This window comes from Cucurbita maxima, unplaced genomic scaffold (assembly GCF_002738345.1).
Source record: "Cucurbita maxima cultivar Rimu unplaced genomic scaffold, Cmax_1.0 Cma_Scf00036, whole genome shotgun sequence".
Lineage (NCBI taxonomy): Eukaryota > Viridiplantae > Streptophyta > Magnoliopsida > Cucurbitales > Cucurbitaceae > Cucurbita > Cucurbita maxima.
Genome location: NW_019272052.1, coordinates 1,201,874 through 1,224,472, shown reverse-complemented (window position 1 = coordinate 1,224,472; position 22,599 = coordinate 1,201,874). Strand labels below are relative to the sequence as shown.

The window sequence follows — 22,599 nt, the reverse complement described above, 5'->3', positions numbered from 1 at the left end:
CAGCTCTGCTTGGTAGGGAGAAGTTGACAACTAATCCGAGGCAGTCATATCTCTGTACAGAGAGAGTAACAACAACAACTTTACTCTGATAGGGAGAAGTTAACAACTAGTTCGAGACAATCATATCCCTGTACATTCCGAGGCATTTCATGTCTAGCAGGTCTAGACATGATTTTTCACGTTATAAAAACAATAGAACATGGAAAGGCATAAGGGTTTGGTTTGTCATGGGCATGCGGCCATGGGCAACACGCCTTGGACGAGCATGACCGTGACATCATACACAGATTTATTAAATTATGAATAAGAAAATTAGAAACGGAATCGATTTTTGAATAAGAAAATTTTATTAAATTCTGAATAAGAAAATTAGAAACGAAATCGATTTCTGAATAAGAAAATTAGTAACATAATTTGGAAATTATTTTATAATAAAAATGAAACTATTTATTATAATAATAATTAAAAAAAAATCATATTTTGAAACTATTTATGACAAAAATGATAATTTACAAATTCATTTCACCGTGTACTTATCTAGCATACGCCTTGATCACTCAGCCAAAGCAACAACGATTGGCAGAATTGATTATATTATATTTATTTTATAATATTTTATATCAAAAATATAGTTATAAACTTTTAAAAAAATTCGATTAATTAGAAACGTTAATATTTTAATTAAAATAGAGGGTTACAATTTTTTTTTGAAAAGTTTTATTAATACTCTTAATTTTTTAAAAAACTTAAAAAACATCTTTAAAATTTTGTTAAAAAAGATTCAAAAATACTCTTGCCGGTAGTAACACGTTTCAAAAATATTAATGAATTTCAAGGGTAACATTAAAAAATTTAGAAATAATCTATGAAGGATAGATAGACTGTTTTTGTCTATATATTAACGCTAATACTATTTTTTAAAAAGTTGAAGATATTAATGAAACTTTTTAAAGTTTTAAGATACTTTTTTTAATCACTTTTAAAAATTTAATATTTTCATTTAATTCTCATTTTTTAAGATTTCCTATCAAACTAGCAAAAGAGATTGGTATTTTTTCGATATTATTATTATTTTCTATCTCAATTTTCTTCCACTAATTCATTATGTATTTATCTAAAATTTCATCATCAATAAATACTATATCTATAGATATTAAAATAAAAATTTTAAATGATAAAAAATTTAATTAAAATTTAATTTTGTGTTTAATAAATTTTAAATATTTATTTGTCTAATAAATTATTAATATATTTGACATTTTTATAATTTTATATAAGTTTAAAACTTACAACAATAAATTCATTAATTTTAAAAAAAATTGTCACAAAAATCTAAATTTTCCACGCAAGAATTGAATTTACCCTTTCTTTTTATTGAAAGAAAACATTTTTTTATGCTTAACAAGAAATTTCAACAAAATTTAAGAAAAAAATGGAAAAAACACACTATAAATATTTTGCATTATAAAAAAAGTCAAACCAAATGCTTTGACTAAAAAAAGTTAACCGTCGCTCTATCGTCTCCTTCGTCTTCATCTTCTTCCTCTAGCTGTAGCTTCCACTTTCCTTCTCTGAAACTCCGATCAGTCCCTCTCTTCTCATCTTCTCCTCCTGCGATTTTCTGCAGAAAACCACCCATGAATTCACCTCCAATGCTACACAAACCCCTACCAGCGTCGAAAGCCCTAAGCAATACGCCAATTTCGCGTACGATCCACTCTCCGCCATCGCCTCGAATCCTTGGAACACGTTCACCACTCCCATCACCACGCACGCGTATCCGACAAAATGATGGTACGATTTCCAGTATTTTCTGAATTTGTTCGTCGTTTTCGGTCTGAATAGCAGAGCTAATGTCTGTAATCCACCTAGGGTAAAAACTGCAATCCCTAATTTTCTGTGTAGCGAATACTCCACTCCCGGCGAAAGCTCCCCTAATCGGATTCCAATCACGAATCCGATTGTTCCTAGAGCGAATCCCGCGAGTTGGACTCCGGCGTGGGCGTAGAACCACGCCGGACCTAGGGCTTGTACGTTACGGAGGTATCGAGCCGTGACGGCGCCGATTGGGAGTAGAAGTCCCCAGGATACGGCGTTTAGGATGCCGTGGATAACCCGAAGTGTCTCGATTCCACCGCTCTGGCTTGCGGCGGTGCCAGAGGCGACGTCGAGAGTTGCAATTGATGAGAGGTCGTCGGAGGTTGTTGGATGGATGGTTGGGGAATAGCCTTGGACGTACAAGCCGCGGTTCCAGATGAAATGAATTTTGGTTTTGTTTGGGGTGAGTTTCAGAGTGGCGTAGATTTGGACGGCGGCGCCGTTATGTATAGTGGCCATTTTGCCGCCGTACAAAGCGGCGGAGGAGGAAAGAAGACGGATGTCGAGAGGGCGAGAGAGAAGAGGGCTTCTCTGTAACTTTACAGTCGGGTCAAGAATGTAAGGGAGTGTAATGATCTGGCCAGAGTTTGGATCGGAGAAGGCGATGAGAACACGAGCTCCGGTCATCCCCGGCGAAGATGGGTTGATTCCCCAGCCAACCCAGCCGGACGGAGAAATGAAATTACCGAAGAAAACAAGGTCCAAAGTGGCATTGTGGGGGTGAAAAGTCCAAGCAATGGAGGCCTGTTGGGTTGGGAGATTCATACATTTCTGGAATGTTTTGGTGGCTGTGACGGTGGTGCAATGGGCGGAGAGTGCGACGGAGACAAAAGAAGAGAGGAGGAGAAGGAGGAGATGACGGCGGAGCATGGTGGTCGACGGCGGCGGAGGAGGAGGAGAGAGATAGATAGAGAGAGAGAAAGTGGTGGGTGGGGATTATGTTAGGAAATTGAACAATTTAGAAGCATGGAAGGATGAGAGTGATGCATCATCATTACTCCCACTTAGCCAAAAATGCCATAAACTTTCACCAAAACTTAGCTTTGAAGATAAGTGAGTCCTCATTACTGTCATTACTATGATTTGGTGTCTCATAAACACTCCATTTTCGGTTGATCCTATATTTGTATCTTAACGTAAAGATTAAGTTAGGTTCTCAACCTTTGAACTATACTCTGAATGTTGCTGATTTGCTAAGATATATAATTTTAAATCCCGTCATCCTAAGAAATTTTTAATTTTCTTTTTTGTCTTTTTAACTTTAGCTATTAGTTTAATAATCCGTTAGAAATAATATTCATTGAAAATTCATAATTAGACTAATTATTTAGGTTTCAGAATTTAGTAAAAATAAAATCAGATAAGTTATTTGTGGCTACCTTCTAAAATGAATTATGGAAATCTAATGGCCATAGAATAAATCCTTATCTCATTTCTATTTTTCAATTATAATAATAATTTAATTTTTTAAAATAATAAAATATATTTTTAGTCCTCAATATATGAATTTAGTTTTTTGGTCGTAAATTTGTAGAACGGATAATTTTAATATTTAAAATTAGTTTTTTTGTATTAACTGTCACGGAAGTCAACTTACTGTCAACTCTACTTTTTTTTGTAATTCAAATTTCAAAACCCTCTACAATGTTATGAAAGTAAATAGAAAATTAAAATCTAAACTCAACTAAATGTTATTGGGGCCATTTTCAGCTGAAGCCCAACTAAGTGGGTTCGATCAATGAATGGGGCGATGAATGTTGAGCCAGGCTCATGAAATGGAATTGGTGGGCTTCCCTTGGAAGTGGCGGTTCGTCCTCCTTTTTGCTGTCTCGAGCTGTGCTAGTGCTTGCTACTGGTTTGTCTTGCCGTCGAGGATCCATTTCCTTTCCAGGAAGAGGTCTGACAGTGAGTGGCGGTGGGAGAGATGAAGAAAAATGGAGTGAGTTTAGAAGGGGAAAGGGTAATTTTGGTGCCTTACATGGAAGCACACGTACCCAAGTATCACGAATGGATGAAAGACCCAGCTCTGCTTCAAGCCACAGGGTCCGAGCCCCTCACTCTTGATCAAGAATACCAGATGCAACTATCCTGGACCCAAGACCCAAATAGTTCTCTTTCTATCTCTCTTTCACTTTTCTCGATGTTTTATTCTACGAATTGTTTGTTTCCTTTCATAATCTGATCAAATTTTCATCTGGGTTGTGTTTGATGGTGCATTAATGCCTGAAACCTTGTTAAAATTCTTGAATCGTTGAACTTCGCTGGGACAATATTGTTTCTTACCTTTTTTTTATGGATTTGGGGGTATTTTTTTACTTTCCAGAGCAGACTTTCATTGTATTGGATAAGGAATTGGTCGAGGGAAAATTCATCCATGGACATCCTGGTGTTGAAGGTTGGTTGGTTTCTTACCTTTTTTAGGATTTTTTCTTAGTTTGCTTTGTACATACGCTGTCTGTATTGCTTGTCTGATAAATTGTTATTGTGTACATTTCTAGCCATGGTTGGTGATGTGAATCTTTACATGAATGATCTGGAGGATTCCCTTTTAGCAGAGATTGAAATAATGATAGCTGAACCCAAGAGGTACCACATTTGATCTTCTTTTAGTGTAGATGTTCTTATTCTTTGCACGTTTTGATCTCTGCTGAAGTTCTGTCGATGTGAATATAAATTTCATTTCTGCTACGCCTCATTCATTGCCACGGTTCTCTTCATAGGATCTTGGCTATTGATTTTCTTTAAGAAATTTATACGTTTTGTGTTATTCTGGCTTGTTTAGAAGTGGCAACTAGAACGGTGGAATGAATTTTTGAATCTTCATTTACTAGTAACCATCCCATTTTCCTTTGAATGTTATGGGTTCATTCTTGACCATGTGTATGGATTATATTGTGAAAGGATTTTGTTCTTCATTTTTTATGGGATCAGTGTATTGCAATGTCCATTAAGCTTTCTTATATCTGTGCTTTTGTTAGCATAGCCGTGGTAAAGGTCTTGGGAAAGAGTCCGTTCTGATGATGATGGCATTTGCAGTCAAGAACCTCGGGATCCATATTTTCCGAGCCAAAATTGGAGAATCAAATGAAGGGTCTCTCAGTTTGTTCAAAAAATTGGTTGGTCTCTTTGTCCAGAAAATAGCCAATTTCTTGAAAAATTAGATAAATTTATGTCTTACTTACCAACTCAAGTTAGCATGTTTTGTTGTCACCAACAGTTTACCTTTCCCCTGTAACATAGTCTTCCTGCAGTGTTTCCTAAAAGATCCTTTTTAATTGGTGTAGGGCTTTGAAGAGACTTCTTACAGTGAAATCTTCAAGGAGGTCAGCTCTCTCTCTTTCCCTCCCCACTCCAGCAGCTCTCGAGACGGTTGGAGAGGGGAACGAAACATTCTTTATAAGGGTGTGGAAACCTCTCCCTAGCAGATGCGATTTAAAAACCTTAAGGGGAAGCCCGAAAGGAAAAACCCAAAGAGGACGATATCTGCTAGCGGTGGGTTTGACATGTTACAGTTTTGCATCTTTTTAAGACAAATAGAACTCTTTTTAAGACGACAGAACTATGTTTCATTTTATTATTTGATTTAGTGCTTTATAACAGTAACTTGCACCGAGTCTTTTGAATTGGGACATGGAACATATGCTGATCACTAAAAGATTGGTTACTGTTTAGGTGAAGGAAAACCATGTGTCTTTCTAATGTGTCAAAATTTCTTTGACTACGATACGTATGTTAGGAATCACGACTCTCCAAAATAGTATGATATTGTCCACTTTGAGCATAAGCTCTCGTGGCTTTGTTTTTTATCCTCCCAAAAGGCTTCATACTGATGGTAATGTATTCTTTATAAACCCATGATCATCCCCTTAATTAGCCAACGTGGGACTCCCTCTCAACAATCCTCCCCTCGAACAAAGTACACCAAGGGCTTTCTCTGGAGCCCTTGAACAAAGTACACCTTTTGTTCGACACTTGAGTCACTTTTGACTACACTTTTGAGGCTCAAAACTTCTTTGTTCGACATTTGAAGATTCTATTGACATGGCTAAGTTAAGGGTATGGCTTCGATACCATGTTAGAAACCACGAACCATGTTAAGCTCTCATGGCTTTACTTTTGGTTTACTCAAAAGACCTCACACTAATGAAGATAGTATTCCTTACTTATAAACCCATGGTCATCCCCCTTAATTAGCCAACTTGAGACTCCCTCCCAACAATCCTCAACAACCATCAATCCTCAACAACCATCCTCAACAACATATGTGGATCCTTTCATTACAAATTTTCAAAGAAAAAGAAGCTGATGAACTTTAGCAATTGATTGATTGACTACATATTGTATATATTATATTTGGTACCATAATGGAAACACTTGATGGGTAGGAAGCTTTTTCTTGTTCTTTTTCCATCCATCCACATTGGAGAGTCATGCTCTCCAAGATATTAAGCATGAATCATGTTATCACGTAAATCTCCGGGCCATACTCGATTCGATTCTGACGTCGTTTCCTTTTGCATATTTGGAAGGTAACTCTGGAGTTAGAAGTAACAAAGGCCAAGCATGAGGAGCTGCTGGATATGTTTGGTAGAATAGTAACTCATGATTAGTACCCACCCAAACTTCTCCTCCATCTCTACAACTTCGTTTTCTAGCATTTAGACTTGGGGAACTCTTGATTGGTCCTCTGATATGACGTCCAAATAGCTGATACTTCAGCAAGAAGCAATGGAATATAATACACAAAAAGCCTTCTATAAGATATCATCAAAACTCTGACTTTCTTACTATATATTTCTAATGTCCTTTCCCTCACCTCATCCAAACGTCATACTCTCATCTCATATTATTTATGTGCCTGTTTTGCCTTTGCATCTTATGCGTTTCTGTAGGTTTTCAAGATGCTTTGCCTTTGACCTCTGGATGTAGACTCGTGAAGATTAGTCTACAAGATCCAATCTCATGCCCCCCACAATTTGGCATCTTCAGAATGACTTTATAATGGCATGGCAGGTACTAAGTATCTGCTTTTATCATCTTCAATCAAATGGGTCCCCTCTTAAGCCTGAGAGTAACAATCAGAATTTACCTTCAGCTGTTGAAATTTTACTGTTTCAAGTATGTGAGAATGGGAACCTTGTACTCACTCCTGATACAAAGTAAGTCAAGTCAATTCAAAATCGTGTCGTATACGGCTAAGCAATGTATGCTCAAGTCTTTGGCTTCGTTTTAAGAAAGTTTTATAAAATAGGGACAGAGATTTTTGAGAGAAAGTTTGAAAACGATGTTATAGGCTATAAGCGAGAAATGCAACACAACGACTTAGTTAACATGTAATTAAGGGTAGGAAGAATTGGCAATTAGTCGCTTCTTCTTATAGTACATTATGAGGCATTTTAGGTCTATTAGACGTAGACATGATTCTGTCGAAATGTCATACGCTTAAAAAATACAATAAGAAAACTATACATCAGGAGGGCGGTAAAGGAAATGAATAAAGTGATACTTTGACATCATGCAACCATGTGTAAGATGCCTTGGGACAAACATAATCGTGACACTATGTAAGGTAATTCAATATCACTTGAATCTTCAAAAACTACCCTTTCAAATCAACATGTTCTTATGTTTACCTCAAATACCAGAAAAATGAAGGGACTATAACGAGTTTGTGCTCGAGTCGGTCCCTTCAAAGGCTTGATATACTATGTGTACTTTACTAATTCATATCCACCCCCTTAGAAATGGACAAACTTTGAATCGACCCCACTTGAGTGATTGAACCAGGATGTTACCTAACCCCTTTGTTTACTCACGAATAGATCTAAAGAGAGAAACTTTAGTCAACAGGGAAGGAGTCCAAAAGATTAGGCTGCTGGGTTATGAATTCAAATCACATTAAAGAAGATATTGTGACATCTTTGAGGTAGCTGCTCTGAAAACCCCAAAGGAGGGATGCAGACAAGGCTTAGGTCTAAAAAGGCTGTGGAGGGGGCTGCTTAGGCCATTTTCCTCTCATTTTCCACCATTGTGACCACGCCCTCTTGAGCTCTTGGTCAATTACATCGGGTACGAACGTATATACGTATGTATACGTATGATCCGATAAGGATTATTAAATGTTTATTATTTCATGTTTGTATGAATAATAAAATATAAGATGGGTGGGTTAATTAATTAATAATGCAAGCAAGAGACCAAAACAACAAGGATTAAAGAATGTGGAGTGGTGGGTCTGTTCCAAATTTTAATAATTAATTGAAATCATATGATTAATTATTAATGGGAAGATTTAAAATGGGTTAGATAGGAGGCTCAATAAAGAGGGAGCAGTTGGGGTATAAAATAATTGTGAACTTTCATTTTCAACCATATCTTAAAAACATTTTAACCATATAATTTGATTTTGATTGTGATAGTTTTGACATTCTCCTGTAGACATGGTTACGCTACTTCTCGCTTTTAAAAGTGAAGAGTATCCCTACAAATCGACATACGTCCTTTGAGCCTACAAATTAATATAAGTCCTTTCAGTCTATTTTATCTTTGCCCACATGTTTCCAAGAGGTCGTTTAACATGGGTTAAATACTATGATGTGGCAAAAAATCAAACTAAAGATATTTTATCTTCTAAGCTATACTCAAATTGAAGATAACTACTTTGATTTTTCTTTTTTATAATAATATTTCGGTATGAAGGGGAAAGAGAAGACTTGAACTTTCAAATCATAAATTAAGTCATCTTCAAATCATGTTTATCACAAGTATTTTACCGAGTATTTTTGGTTCACGATAATTACTTGATTCAAAAGCATTTGAAAACAATCATGCAACATTGATTATTTATCTTATTTATTATACGGTATGATTTATGGATGGAAAAAAAAGTTCTTTAAGTACATGAAAAACACTTGCTTAAATCTTCGCACTACGTTAAAGAATCATTTGAAAATAAGTATTAATTAAGTACTTTTTAAAACTGTATTTATAGAATAAACGTTTCAATCTTTTAAAGTTATCCAAAATTTATTCTAAACCCTCTAAAGTGTCGGAAATTAAGTTTATTTTTTTTTAAAAAAAAAAATCATTTTTAAAACGTTCTAAACGGCACTATTATATAGCTTAATATAGCTTAATAGATAAAACATCAATTAAGAACATACTTTACATTTACAAAACTTTAAAAAATTTAAAGACAATTTTTTGAAAAGGTGTTGTTCATATGGCTAAAAATAAATAATATTATGTCATGTCCATTTTTCAAAAAAAGGAGAAAAAAAAGAAAAGAGGAAAATGAATGTGAACACTGAAGAAGACGACGTCGTTTGGAGGAGAAAGTTGAAGGAGACGCATAAACACGTCTCGAGAAAGAGGCTTCCTGGTCAAACTTGTACAAAATGATATTATTTTATTTTTCTATTTATTTAATTAACATAATATAATTAAATTAAAAATCCAATTTTATATAAAATTTCAGTTTCATTCCAATTCCAATTTTCTTAACTTTGATTCCACTCTTTTCTGTCATGTCTGGCTGAGTCAACACGTACTTTTCTTCTCAAGGCCTCACCTAACATTTATTTACATTTTTTTTTTATCATTTGGTCCCTAAAGTTTTAAGATTTTACATTTTTACCCCCAAGTTTCGAGCTTAGTTTTTACGTAGCTACATATATTCAAAATAAACAAGATCACATCTAAATAAGAGTAATTTCGGGTATGAGAAGAACTTAAAAGGATTGAGGTTACTACCTAGATCAAAAAGTACGTAGAGTGATCACGTTGGAAGGGACGACACTCAATTCTCAAGAACTTGTTACAACCTTAAGAGTAAACTCAAATCAAAAGTCAAACTTTTACAAAGACATGAAAAAGAGGAACTTAGAACACAATCATATAGATCTAATTCAAACCCAAAGATTAAAGAAATGGATTAATGTGGATGGATTTATTTGTAAAGAGAACACAAGAGTCATGGTGAAGCTTTTTAACCATGGTGGAAGTTGGAATGAGTCTAACTTTTCAAGCTTTTTCCTTCCCTTTCTCTGTTAGGTGGCTCCCATTCTATAGAAACAGAAACAAAGAACAAAAAAAGGAACACAAAACCAAGCATGTTCTTCTAGAATAAATGGTTGAGGGAGTAGAAAATTAGGTTAACCAATGCGAGTTGTTGAACATGGACAGAGACACATGAAGCAACCAAGAATGAACACAAATTCATGAAGCTTTTTCATTATAAATACTCCTTTTCTTCTCTCTTCTCTCTCCCTCAACCAATCCCAACACCAAAACTGAAACAATTACCTGAATCAATTCAAGCTTTTTGAGGAGTTCGCCATGGAAATGAAGCTCCACAGCTGCTTCTCTGTTTTGATCGTCTTGTCCTTGTGTCTCTCTGTTTCAGCTCAGAGTTGCAGAAGCTACAATGGCTTTGCCAATACTCAAGTGTTTGCAGCGTGTGTGGATCATCCTGTGCTCAACTCTTTCCTTCATTGGACCTATATTGAATCAAACAATACCTTGAGAATTGCCTTCAGACGCCCTTCCACCACTACCAATCAATGGGTTGCTTGGGGTATTAACCCTCAGGGCTTGGCCATGTTTGGGACTCAAGCGCTTGTTGCTCATCAGAACTCCACTGGTGGCACTCATGCTTACACTTCCAGTTTGAATCCCCCTGGTCCAACCCTGCAACAGAGCGATTTGAGATATGGGGTTTCTGAACTTTCAGCCATTTATGTCAACAGCGAGATGACTCTTTTTGCAACTATTACGCTTCCTGCCGGTATGACCACCATCAATCAGGTATGGCAGGAAGGCCCTATGGCCGGGGGTGCTCCAATCGCCCATGCGCTCACCAACGACAACAGAGCCTCAAGAAATACCCTCGATTTGCTTACTGGGTCTAGCACGGCGGCGGTGGATTCGGTTCTCAAGAGGAGAAACGTAAGTGGGTCGTTGTTTTTTTGATCTGTGTCTGTTTTAATGTTTCCATTTGTGAAACCCTTTTGGGGATTTGGCGAAATTTTGATATCTGATTTGGGTTTTGATTTTTCAGACTCATGGAGTTTTGAACGCTGTTAGTTGGGGTACTTTGATGCCGATGGGTGCCATTTTCGCTAGGTATTTGAAGGTTTTCAAAGGTGCAGATCCGGCCTGGTTTTACCTCCACGTCGCTTGCCAATCCTCTGCCTACGCCGTCGGTGTCGCCGGTTGGGCCACCGGCATAAAACTCGGCAGCGATTCCGTTGCTGTTCAATACAACACCCATCGCAACATCGGAATCACCCTCTTCGTCTTCGGAACTCTTCAGGTAAACGAAACCCTAAAACCCCAAATCCAAAAATCAAAACCCCAAATCTAAATTTATCGAAATCCTTACTGGGTTTTGTTCATTTCAGGTTTTCGCGCTGCTTCTGAGGCCGAACAAGGATCACAAATACAGAATCTACTGGAACATATACCACCACTCGATCGGATACAGTGTGATAGCTCTGAGCATCGCCAACGTGTTTGAAGGGCTAAGCATCTTGAGCCCCGATGACAAATGGAAACGGGCTTACACCGGAATCATCATCTTCTTGGGCGCCGTTGCCGTCGTTCTTGAAGTGATCACATGGGCCATCGTCATCAAGCGAAAGAGGTCCAACTCTGATAAGTTTCCTCATAACATCAATGGCGTCAATGGGACGAATGGACATGCTAATAGGGTTTGATCATTCCCGAGAGTCTCTGATTTTGGGTTTTTTTTTTGTTTGATTTTACATTTCGAGTGTTCTTCTTTGTTTTCGTGTTTTTTTTCTTATTTGGGATTAGTAGTAGCGATGATCATATTGTAGAATATTATTTGTTATTATATTTATACATAATTCTTTTTTCTTATTTTCTCTCTTTTTTTCATTTCAAGTTATGAACTTCGCTTACAAGCTAAGAACATCCAATCTAAAAATGGAAGAAATTTAAGCATAAAATGGAAAATGTCTAAAATTTAGTTCAAATTTTAGACATAAAGAGATAATGTAGGTAGGCAACAAATGAAATTTGGTATTGTATTAGATACGACTTCTTTTTTAGGTTCATAAAGCTAGCAAACGAACATTTTTTTTTAATCTTTGAGCTTTGAAAAATAGTTATAAATGGTCTCTCGGATTTAGGATTAGTGTATATTTAGTTCATAAACTTGAAAAATGAACAATTTTAATTTTCGAGGTTTGAAAAATAGTCTTAAATCGTCTCTCGAATTTAGGGTTAGTGTTTATTTGGTTTGTAAAACTGGAAAATGAACCATTTTAATCATTAAGGTAACATTCCCTTCGTCTCTCAGATTTAGGGTTAGTATATATTTGGTTCATAAAGTTAGAAAATAGTCTTAAATGGTCTGTATATTTAGTTTTTTAAGGCTAAAAATTAGCGATGAAACCAAGGAACCGTTGCCTTAATGTGATTAATTATTCTTTACCACCACTATTAATCGGGATTGTTCCAATGAGTCTATTCGAACCGAGAATAAAAGTGGGCAGGTCTATGTGCATTACAAATCATAAAGTTGCACCCACCAATAATTAGCAGACACGTGTAATTTACAATTTAAAATGCAATTTACAACACAATTTGCTTTAATAAAATCAATTCAAAAAATAATTATGTTATGAAATTTATTAAATTCAAAATATTATTTCTTTTTGGCCATTCTTTTAAAAAAAATTCTCTTCGAACTTTGACAGCTTGCCATTTGGTAACATTACCAGAAGATTCCAACAACTATTTAAAAAATAAAATAAAAGAATTTTTTAATATATATATAATTGAGTTAGGTATCAATAAATCTAATTTTTTTTCTTTTTAAAAAATGATCTTGAAATTAAAGGAATATTAATTTGTTGAATTTACTTCCGTATTTATTCTATTTTAGTATCTGAATTTTATTTTTAATTTGCTTATATTAATTTATTTAACGATATTTAAATAATATATTGTAGAAAATATTATTTATATTTTNAATTTCATTCTACTCTTAATCCACTATAGGGAGAATCACACATTCAAACACCTCGAGCTAATGTATATTCAATCATGCAAGCATACAAACAAATACTTAACAGGGTGATAACATCAATCAAGCCTCCGGATCCTAGATTTCACAAAGTCTCATCCTCCAACACACCATGGTATTTGTACTAGTAGTGTAAAATGACACTAAGACAAAAACGATCTAACGCATCCATTTTCGCATACAAAAGCATATAATTGCGCATTTATTCCACATTCCTACGTAAAAGACATACTACACTATTTGCTAGGGTCGAGTTTTCTAGCATGCATGAAAATCTAAGTGATTCCTACAAACATGGTAAGCTTAATTATTAAAAATAGATGAAAAAAAAATTATAAAATTAACAAATTAAAAAAAAAAAAAAAAAAAAAAAAACTCATACAATTGGATCAACTCATTTCAAGTGCATTTCTCGAATCATTTCATTTTCGTGTCGTTAATCCATAATTTCTAAAAATTTATTTAAAGTTTTATTCTGACTCATGATAATACAAAGCTAAAGTTGTTCGTAGTTTTAAAATGTAGGTAGGAATATGTGCGTATTAAAAAAAATACTAATTCAAAAAACACGATCAATCCAATCAAATCTGTATAATTTGAGTTGGGATATCAAGTTATTTGGGTTGAATAAGATTCAAATAAATGAAAGTTTCCTGAGTTGAGTTGATTCATGAACTCTCCTAAAATTAGTTTTAGTTGACAAACCGACCCCAATTTAATGTTTTATATATTAATATTTATCTTTTTATTAAAAAATTAATTAATGATCGAAATAACTCAAACCAACTAATTCGAATATTATGTGGTTGGGTTGGGTTTATTATTTAATAAAGATTGTGTGGGTTGAAGAAAATATGCCACCAGAACAATTGGATATCTTACTCGACTCCATAAGCTTATCACTACTAAACTAAGTGTACAAACTTTACAAGCATACAAGGAATTACAGTTATAATACTATAGTAGTATGACACGTCATTTTCCTCTTTAATATCGGATAACATAGACCAATACGAACATAGCTCAACTAATATAGAGTATATAATATCTAAATTGAGATTATAGGTTCAAATCTCCCCTTCTAAAAAAATTTCATTTTTTAGCAAAAAAAACACCAGAGTGACATTATTATCCAAGATATTTGAAAACTCCATATCGATACCATTTTTAAAAGTAGCTAAGAGCGAGAATCTTTATATACCCATAATGTCCTCCACTTTTACTACATTCCGACGTCGTCCTCAAGCTAGTATGATCGTTAGTACACTTCTATGATGCAATAAAATGTCATTTTCGAGCTAATTTAGAGAAGATGAAGAGACCAAGGGAGAAAGATGTGAGCTAATTTAGAGAAGATGAAGAGACCAAGGGAGAAAGATGTAAGCATTGTAATTGCAATCTAGTGACTGTTAACATAGCTTGGGCTCTACCTTTCTACAATCTATATCTATAATCCATGTACGGAGCAAAGTTAGATGTCAACGTGGATCGAACAATTCAAAGAGATAAATGTGTATCAGAAGTTGAAATCAATCTTCGATCTCGCAATTTTCCATCTTCATAGATGAAGGATCGAACGACTCGTAAATGGAGATCTCTCTTATAATCAAAGCTTTATCTTCTTCAAACCCTTCATCCACTGGAACCAAAAAGCGATGGATCATTCGTGAACATAAACACGGATGAAATGATATTACGTAAAAGAGTTCTTATCTTCGTCGATTGTTACCTTTATCGAGTTTAAGGCCGTCGAGAAAAAGAAGAAGTTTGGTTCTATTTGCAATAAGTATGCCTATGATCTCCGGAGGCTTGTTTTTGTTTGCAACGAATAGCTAATAAACAAAAACGAGCAACTCCTTTAACGAAAAAAACGAACTTGGTAGCGTGAATCATTCAACAATCTTCAACAGTACCTTGAATACATCGAAGGCGTCTCGTTGTATTGTCTTGTTCGGGTCCTATACGAAACGAAGGGCGTAAAAATTCTTAGAAAGTTGTGCTTTTATGAACATGTAAGTGAGAGAGTTTACCCTGAGAAGGTTCATCATGACCCTCATGTTCTCCAATGAGCTCACATACTTAACCATCACAGCTGCATTAGAGTTATCAAGAAGTAAATCGCCCAGCAACTGCAGCAGAGGACCCAACTTTAGGATCATAAAACTCGAAGCATCGGATCGAGGCACCGTAATCGATGCATTCATTAGTTGCAATAGAGTGAATCTAACACATGTACATTAAAACACGGCTAGTGTTCGTTTGTTCTTTCTCTTTACCTTCACAGCGTGTCGTTTGGTGATGTAGTTGGTCGATTCCAGCAACTGCTTATTGTAAACTTCGAAAAACTGAAAAGTCAGATGCAATGAGCTCGTGTTCATCTAAATCAAACCAATAATTTACGAAACGACACCAAAGACGTTATCTAATGCTTACCCAGTCGTAATTGTTAGTAAGAAACCCAACAACAGTAGATTTATGCCTTGTTAAAAGTTTCTGCATAATATCAGTTCAGGTTGTTTTAGTTGACAGACCATATTCTTAATATGCCAAACCTTAGTACTGCTTATGTCTATCGAACCTAACAGAAACGACGGTTAGCTTGGTGTTTACTGTCACGAGCCATTGGTATATAAAGATACTGTGGGATTCAACATCGGTTGGAGAGGGAAATGAAGCATTCTCTATAAGAGTATGAAAACCTCTCCCTAGCAGACATATTTTGACCATTTGTAACAGCCCAAGCCCACCGCAAGAAGATATAATCTTATTTGGGCTTTCTCTTCTGGGCTTCCCTCATGATTTTAAAACACGTCTGATAGGGAGAGATTTCCATACCCTTGCAAAGAATGCTTCGTTCTCCTTTCCAACTGATGTGAGATCTCACAATCCACTTCCCTTGGAAGCCCAACGTTCTCATAGGCACACTGTTTGTTCCCCTTTTCAACCGATGTGGGATCTCACAATCCACTCCCCTTAGGAACCCAACGTCCTCGTTGGCACACCGTTTGTTCCCCTTTCCAACCGATGTGAGATCTCACCATCCACCCCTTAGGGGCCCAACGTCCTCGTGGGCACACCGTCTAGTGTCTGGTTCTGATACCATTTGTAATGACCCAAACTTACCACTAGTAGATATTGTCCGCTTTGGGGCATTATGTATCGATGTCAGTCTCATGGTTTCAAAACGCATCTACTAGGGAGAGGTTTCCACACTGTTATAAAGAATGCTTCGTTTCCCTCTCCAACCAATGTAGAATCTCACAGATACACAACAACAACAAGATGAATGGACATAAGATATAGAGAAGAGAGAACAAATTCACAATCTTACTCAACTCTAAAAGTTGCAGAAGCATCTGATGCTACATAAAATATAGGATTTTGAACGTAATCAAAGAACTTCCTCATATTCTCTGATTCCAGGACATACCTGAACTGGAAAGGATTAGAACTAAAGAAGAAACGATGTTCATTAACTAGAGCTCAAGGTTTCAAACACACGAAAAGAGTTAAAGGTTCATGCCTAGCAACACACTGGTGTTGGATGCATTCTCTAGCAATCACTCCGTAAGTTAAAGCAATGTCGCTATCTTCGTACCTAATTCAAGCCAATCAATAACCATCAATGGATGTTGCGTAATGTAACGATTCGATAGCTCGATCTTAAAACGATTCAACCTCTTACCCCGGTATAAGAATGTCCATGATATCCATGTTGTTCTCCAAGTACTCGGAGGCTATGATCCGCGACTTGACCTGCTGTCGCTGCAGATTCGCAAGAACATGAGTTGCACATTGGCGCAGCTGCAGGTAAGAATACACTAGTTAATCTACACAGCTTCAGTGAGGGCTGACTTATCCAAAACTACAGTTTAAATGAAAATATGATCATGTAATTGCAAGTGAGAGCTCATTCACCCCTGAGTTCAGCCTTGGAATGCAAACGACGAGAAGGCGAAATGTATTCTCCTTGAAGAACTCCTGAGTCAACTGAGCACAAGCATCTGCATTTGGTTCTGCTCCACCATTTCCATAAAGAACTGTTCTCATTTGAGAGATGGTTTTGTTCAGTTCAGATATCTGCATAAATTCAAATTCAATATCAAGAGATTACAAGCTAAACCCATTTTTGCGCATTTTCTATTGCGAATTTGAAGCTATTGCAACGATTAACAAACAAAATTGTAAGAACAACATCGTTTTCTCCAGCTTAAATGAAGGCAATGGTGAAGAAACAGGGCAAAATCCAAATAATCGATAACCGTACAACGAAAATACAGAGACCCAGATGAATTTTTCAACCAAATCATCCATAAGAACATTAATAATACCTTCTCTTCCCGTTTTTGCTCACGAACCTCCTCATTCCGATCAATGAAGAGAAGGAGCTCATTCGCGTACCGAACGAGCTCCACCGGCGAGCGTGCCTTCTGCTTGAAAAGCCCTCGCATGATTTCTATTTGGGTTCTGATAAATGTTACTGTTCTTCGTTGATCTTTCTTCTTCTTCTTAAGGGTTACAATTTACGGGAAAAACAGGGAGATTAGAACATGGGAAGAGAAGAAAGGGGCGCCGTTCTGGACCGGTTTTGTTGGGCATTGAAGAATTGAGGTGTTTGTTACAAATATAGCAAAAAGGAATCGGGTTTCGAAACGGTGGCGCTTGGATTTGGAACACTTTATTTAGTTACATTTAAATACTCGAAAAATATAGCTACACTTCTTATTTCAATATAAAAATTGACACTTCATGGAATAATCTGAGTTATAATGGTTTAACTAAAGTTGAAAGTGTGACGATTTACTTAGTATTTAAACAAAAAAATGAAAATTATTTGATGAGCAAAATATCCAAAGTTCCACCACACACAGCAGCAGAGGTAGTCATATCTTCTGCTCGCTCGGGCCCTCTCTAATGTTTGTTCTTCAAAGAATGGCGAGTACCACCGGGTTGCTCTTACACCCACCTCTCGTAAGGCCCATTTCACCCAACGTCTCTGCACCGCGTTTCTTCCTTGCCGTTGCGACCCAATTCGCAGGAAATAGGGATAAGTCGCTTTTCCATCGAAAGAAGGCTAATGGGTTTTCGACTTCCATTGCTGTGGCTACTGATTCCTCAGCGCCGTCGATTCCGACCCAGAACGAGGATTTGGTGGATACCCACAAGGAGGAATCCGAGAAGATTGTTCTTCCGACTAATGAATCCTCTGAGAAGCTTCTCAGAATTCGTCACTCGGTAACTCTGTTTTTGCGTTGATTTTTCCTTGTGGTTGTTGGGGATTATAGATTTATATCTGGGAATTTGAGGAGCTTTGATGCTTAAACAAGGGTTTCCCAGAATGGATTTAGGTTTGATCTAGGCAGGGTGTTGATGGATTTAGCATCTCCTTCTCTGAATTCCCTTGTGCTTCGTTTGAACTGGTTGATATCTATGCTTTAAAATTGCAGTGTGCCCATGTTATGGCCATGGCTGTTCAGAAGCTCTTTCCAGATGCTAAAGTGACAATTGGACCATGGATAGAAAATGGGTTTTACTATGATTTTGATATGGAGCCATTGGGAGATAAAGATTTGAAGAAAATCAAGAAGGAGATGGTTGGTATCCCAAATCTATGAGCATTGAAATCACTCGGCCTTTTCTTCATTATTTGATATCACAAGGTTTGGAATCTGTGCATTGGGCTATGCTTTCAGGGTATGGAATTTATTTCTCATATTATCTGTAGGAACGCATTATTAGCAGAAACTTACCACTTGTAAGAGAAGAAGTTTCAAGGGGTGAAGCTCAGAGAAGAATTGAGGCAATCAACGAACCTTACAAGATGGAGATTTTGGAAAGTATAAAGGAGGATCCCATAACCATCTATCATATTGGTACGGATTGCAATCATCTTTGTACCCTTTGTGTTGTAACTTATGAGATTTTCTAATTTTGTGCTTATGTCGAAAGCTTCTGTAGTTGAACTCATTTGAGAGGGCTTGGTTGAAGTTTGGCTTATGAATCACTAGAGTTTTGAGTTTCTTGAAAAAAAAAAAACGTTCTTCCTTTTCTTTGTACTTTTTCAAAGTCCAAAATGTTCTCTTGATTGTGACCATGTGTGAGATCCCACATCAGTTGGGGAGGATAACGAAACATTCTTTATAAGGGTGTGAAAATCTTTCTTTAGCAGACATGTTTTAAAAACCTTGATGGGAAGCCCGAAAGGCGAAAGGGAAAGCCCAAAAAGGACAATATCTGCTAATGGTGGGCTTGAATTGTTACAAATGGTATTAGAGCTAGACACTGGGCGATGTGCTAGCGAGGAGGCTGAGCCCTGAAGGGGGGTGGATACGAGAAAGGATGCTGCGTCCCAAGAGGGATGGATTGGGGAGTCCCACGTCGATTGGAGAAGGGAATGAGTGCCAGCGAGGACGCTGGGTCCCAAAGGGGGGTGGATTGTGAGATCCCACATCGGTTGGAGAGGAAAACAAAGCATTCTTTATAAGGGTGTGGAAACCTCTCCCCAGCATACGTGTTTTAAAAACTTTGAGGGAAAGCCCAAAGAAGATAATATCTGCTAGCGGTGAGCTTGAGCTTATACAAATGGTATTAGAGCCAGACACCGGGTAGTGTGCCAGTGAGGACGCTAAATCCTGAAGGGGGGTGGACATTAGGCGGTGTGCTAGTGAGGACGCTAAGCCCCAAAGGAGGTGGTGGACACCGGGCAGTGTGTCAGCGAGGACGTTGGGCACCAAGGGGGGTAGATTGTGAGATCCCATGTCAGTTGGAAAGGGGAATGAAACATTCTTTATGAGGGTGTGGAAACCTCTCCCTAGCAGACACGTTTTAAAAATATTGAGGAGAAGCCTGAAAGGGAAACCCAAAGAGGACAATATCTGCTAGCGGAGGGCTTAGGCTGTTACAAATAGTATTAGAGCTAGACTCCGGGCGGTTTGCCATTGAGGACGTTGATCCCTGAAAGGGGGTGGACACCAAGTGGTGTGCCAGCGTGGATGCTGAGCCCTGAAGGAGTTGGTGGACACTAGGCGGTGTGTCAGCGAGGACGTTGGGCCTCGAAGGGGGGGGTGGATTGTGAGATTCCACATCGATTGGAGAGAGGAACGAGTGCAAGTGAAGACACTGGGCCCCGAAGAGGGTGGATTGTGAGATCCCATATTGGTTGTAGAGGGGAACGAAACATTCTTTATAATGGTGTGGAAACCTCTCCTAAGCAGACGTGTTTTAAAACCTTAAGGGGAAGCTCGAAAGGAAAAACCCAAAAATGACAATATCTGCTAGCAGTAGGCTTTGACTGTTACAAAAGACAACGATAGATCAATTGTCTAGTAAATGAAGAACATCTTGGTCTATTTTGACCGGCTAGTATTTTCATCCCTCAACTATATTGATTCATTGTAATACCCTATATTCTTCACAGGAAATGAATGGTGGGATCTTTGTGCTGGCCCTCATGTTGAATCTACTGGAAAAATCAACAAAAGAGCTGTTGAGCTTGAGACAGTTGCTGGTGCATACTGGAGAGGAGATGAGAAGAACCAAATGCTACAGAGGATATACGGCACTGCTTGGGAGACCGAAGAACAATTAAAAGCATACCTTCACTTCAAAGAGGAGGCCAAACGTCGTGATCACAGACGCCTCGGGAAAGATCTCGATCTATTTTCCATTCAGGTCTAGATTTACCATGTTCTTGTTGGTAGCAAGAGTTATGCTCTTAGATTATGTCGGTCTGAGTTACTTTAGAATCTTGACTGACCACAGGACGACGCTGGGGGAGGTTTGGTATTCTGGCACCCAAAGGGCGCTGTCGTGAGGAGCATAATCGAAGATTTATGGAAGACGTTGCACCGAGAACGCGGTTACGATCTGCTATATACTCCACATGTGGCGAAAGCAGCCCTTTGGAAAACAAGTGGTCATTCAGACTTCTACAGCGAAAATATGTACAATCAGATGGATGTCGAGGACGAGCTTTATCAACTTCGACCTATGAATTGTCCTTACCATATTCTATTTTACAAAAGGAGGCTTACCTCCTATCAAGATTTTCCTATTCGAGTCGCGGAATTGGGGACGGTATATAGATACGAGCTGTCTGGTAGCTTGCACGGTCTTTTTCGTGTTAGAGGTTTTACCCAGGTGCACTTCATGTGAAGGATTGTTCCTTGTTTGTGGCTGAAATTACACAAACTTTTGCTGCTTTTCTGATCTGTATTGTGGATTTTGCAGGATGATGCTCACATATTTTGTTTGGATGATCAAATCAAAGATGAAATTAGAGGTGTTCTAGATCTAACTGAAGAGCTATTGCTTCAATTTGGTTTCAACAAATTTGAGGTAAATCTCTCTACTAGACCACCAAAATCAGTGGGAAACGATGAGATCTGGGAGAAAGCAACATGTGCTCTTAAAGATGCTCTCAGTGACAAGGGGTGGGGCTATCAGATTGATGAAGGTGGCGGAGCCTTTTACGGACCAAAAATCGATATTAAGATCGAGGATGCGTTGGGAAGGAAGTGGCAATGCTCAACTATACAGGCAATCAATCCCTCGCTGCAAACTGATGTTCAAGGCAGTTTGGTTTGATAAATGACAAAGCTATCTGTTCTTGATTTTTTCAGGTTGATTTTAATCTACCTCAGCGTTTTGACATCACATATGTTAACTCAAACTCTGAAAAGAAGAGACCTATCATGATCCATCGTGCGGTGCTGGGATCCCTGGAGCGATTCTTTGGTATTCTAATAGAAAATTATGCTGGAGACTTCCCGTTATGGCTTTCTCCGATCCAAGTTCGAGTTCTGCCCGTAACTGATGCCCAGGTGATTATATATGTAAAATTTCCTCTAGTTTATCTTAGTAATGTCAGAGTAGTTGTGTAACAACCCAAACCCACTGCTAGCAAATATTGTTCTCTTTGAGTTTTCCCTTATGGGCTTCCCCTCAAGGTTTTAAAACGCATCTGCTAGATAGAGGTCTCTACACTCTTATAAAGAATGCTTCGTTCCCCTCACCAACCGATGTTAGGATCTCATAATCCACTCCCCTATGGGGCCTAGCGTCCTTGTTGTCTCTCGTTCCCCTCTCCAATCGATGTGGGATCTCACAACTTGTTTTGACTGTCGTAATAATGTACCTCTCGATTATGTATGAGAGCTCGTTCCCAACAATCCTCATGCAAGAATTAATCAAGTCTTAGGTAGAATCATGTCTATTATGGCCAAGGATCCTTGTAAATATGATTTGGTAGCTGAATCAATTGCATAGATTCATTTTAGGTATTAAAGTAGTGATCTTTGAATGAAATCTTCATTCCATGTTTATTCCAGCTCCCATACTGCAAAGAGGTGACCGAAAAACTCAGAGCAATTGGCGTTCGAGCAGAAGTCTGTCAAGGCGAGCGGTTGCCTAAGCTTATCAGAAATGCAGAGACCCAAAAGATACCATTAATGGCAGTTGTTGGCGCGAAGGAAGTCGAGACGCGAACTGTGACAGTGAGATCAAGGTTTGGTGGGGAGATAGGAACCATAACTGTTGATGATTTTGCTGGAAGAATCAAATTTGCCTCAGAGAATAGAACACCATTTTGAAGCCATTTTCTCATTTATAATATATGTCTATAAAATTGTATACATACTTTGGGGGACAAAAAAAAAAAAAAAAAAAAA

At 37.6% G+C, this 22,599-nt stretch overlaps 5 protein-coding genes across 6 annotated transcripts in view; 3 read left to right on the top strand and 2 right to left on the bottom strand.

The window, feature by feature from the left end:
* Positions 1-1,455: 1,455 nt before the first annotated feature.
* Positions 1,456-2,853, bottom strand: LOC111468209 (cytochrome b561 and DOMON domain-containing protein At2g04850). The gene has a single exon (XM_023113351.1). It carries the CDS (start codon positions 2,746-2,748, stop codon positions 1,546-1,548), a length of 1,203 nt encoding a protein of 400 aa, XP_022969119.1. The 5' UTR covers positions 2,749-2,853; the 3' UTR covers positions 1,456-1,545.
* On the top strand, positions 1,705-6,693 carry LOC111468317 (N-acetyltransferase 9-like protein). The gene is made up of 7 exons (XM_023113494.1): positions 1,705-1,794; positions 3,589-3,986; positions 4,202-4,273; positions 4,377-4,464; positions 4,862-4,994; positions 5,163-5,201; positions 6,408-6,693. The coding sequence occupies exons 2-7, from the start codon at positions 3,803-3,805 to the stop codon at positions 6,486-6,488; spliced, it is 597 nt and encodes a 198-aa protein (XP_022969262.1). The 5' UTR covers positions 1,705-1,794; positions 3,589-3,802; the 3' UTR covers positions 6,489-6,693.
* Positions 6,694-9,978: 3,285 nt separating this feature from the next.
* LOC111468212 (cytochrome b561 and DOMON domain-containing protein At5g35735-like) lies at positions 9,979-11,747 on the top strand. The gene is made up of 3 exons (XM_023113355.1): positions 9,979-10,824; positions 10,937-11,191; positions 11,280-11,747. Exons 1-3 carry the CDS (start codon positions 10,216-10,218, stop codon positions 11,592-11,594), a joined length of 1,179 nt encoding a protein of 392 aa, XP_022969123.1. The 5' UTR covers positions 9,979-10,215; the 3' UTR covers positions 11,595-11,747.
* Positions 11,748-14,293: 2,546 nt separating this feature from the next.
* On the bottom strand, positions 14,294-17,602 carry LOC111468236 (putative MO25-like protein At5g47540). 2 transcript variants are annotated; one of them, XM_023113386.1, is made up of 11 exons: positions 17,263-17,601; positions 16,850-17,011; positions 16,617-16,735; positions 16,455-16,529; positions 16,268-16,361; positions 15,365-15,424; positions 15,208-15,276; positions 14,962-15,060; positions 14,845-14,889; positions 14,661-14,763; positions 14,294-14,570 (listed from the first exon to the last, which is right to left on the bottom strand). In XM_023113386.1, exons 1-11 carry the CDS (start codon positions 17,380-17,382, stop codon positions 14,461-14,463), a joined length of 1,056 nt encoding a protein of 351 aa, XP_022969154.1. In that variant the 5' UTR covers positions 17,383-17,601; the 3' UTR covers positions 14,294-14,460. The 2 variants fall into 2 exon arrangements, with proteins under 2 accessions (XP_022969154.1, XP_022969155.1); XM_023113387.1 differs by lacking the exon at positions 15,365-15,424 and having other exon boundaries at positions 17,263-17,602.
* Positions 17,603-17,767: 165 nt separating this feature from the next.
* The window catches only part of LOC111468143 (threonine--tRNA ligase, chloroplastic/mitochondrial 2), a 5,085-nt gene continuing 253 nt past the window's right edge, over positions 17,768-22,599 (top strand). The window contains exons 1-8 of the mRNA XM_023113255.1: positions 17,768-18,166; positions 18,379-18,525; positions 18,657-18,804; positions 20,349-20,602; positions 20,693-21,070; positions 21,161-21,469; positions 21,553-21,753; positions 22,261-22,578. Coding sequence (XP_022969023.1) covers positions 17,846-18,166; positions 18,379-18,525; positions 18,657-18,804; positions 20,349-20,602; positions 20,693-21,070; positions 21,161-21,469; positions 21,553-21,753; positions 22,261-22,521 — 2,019 coding nt within the window. The 5' untranslated portion in view covers positions 17,768-17,845 and the 3' untranslated portion in view covers positions 22,522-22,578. The remainder of the gene's footprint in view (positions 18,167-18,378; positions 18,526-18,656; positions 18,805-20,348; positions 20,603-20,692; positions 21,071-21,160; positions 21,470-21,552; positions 21,754-22,260; positions 22,579-22,599) is intronic.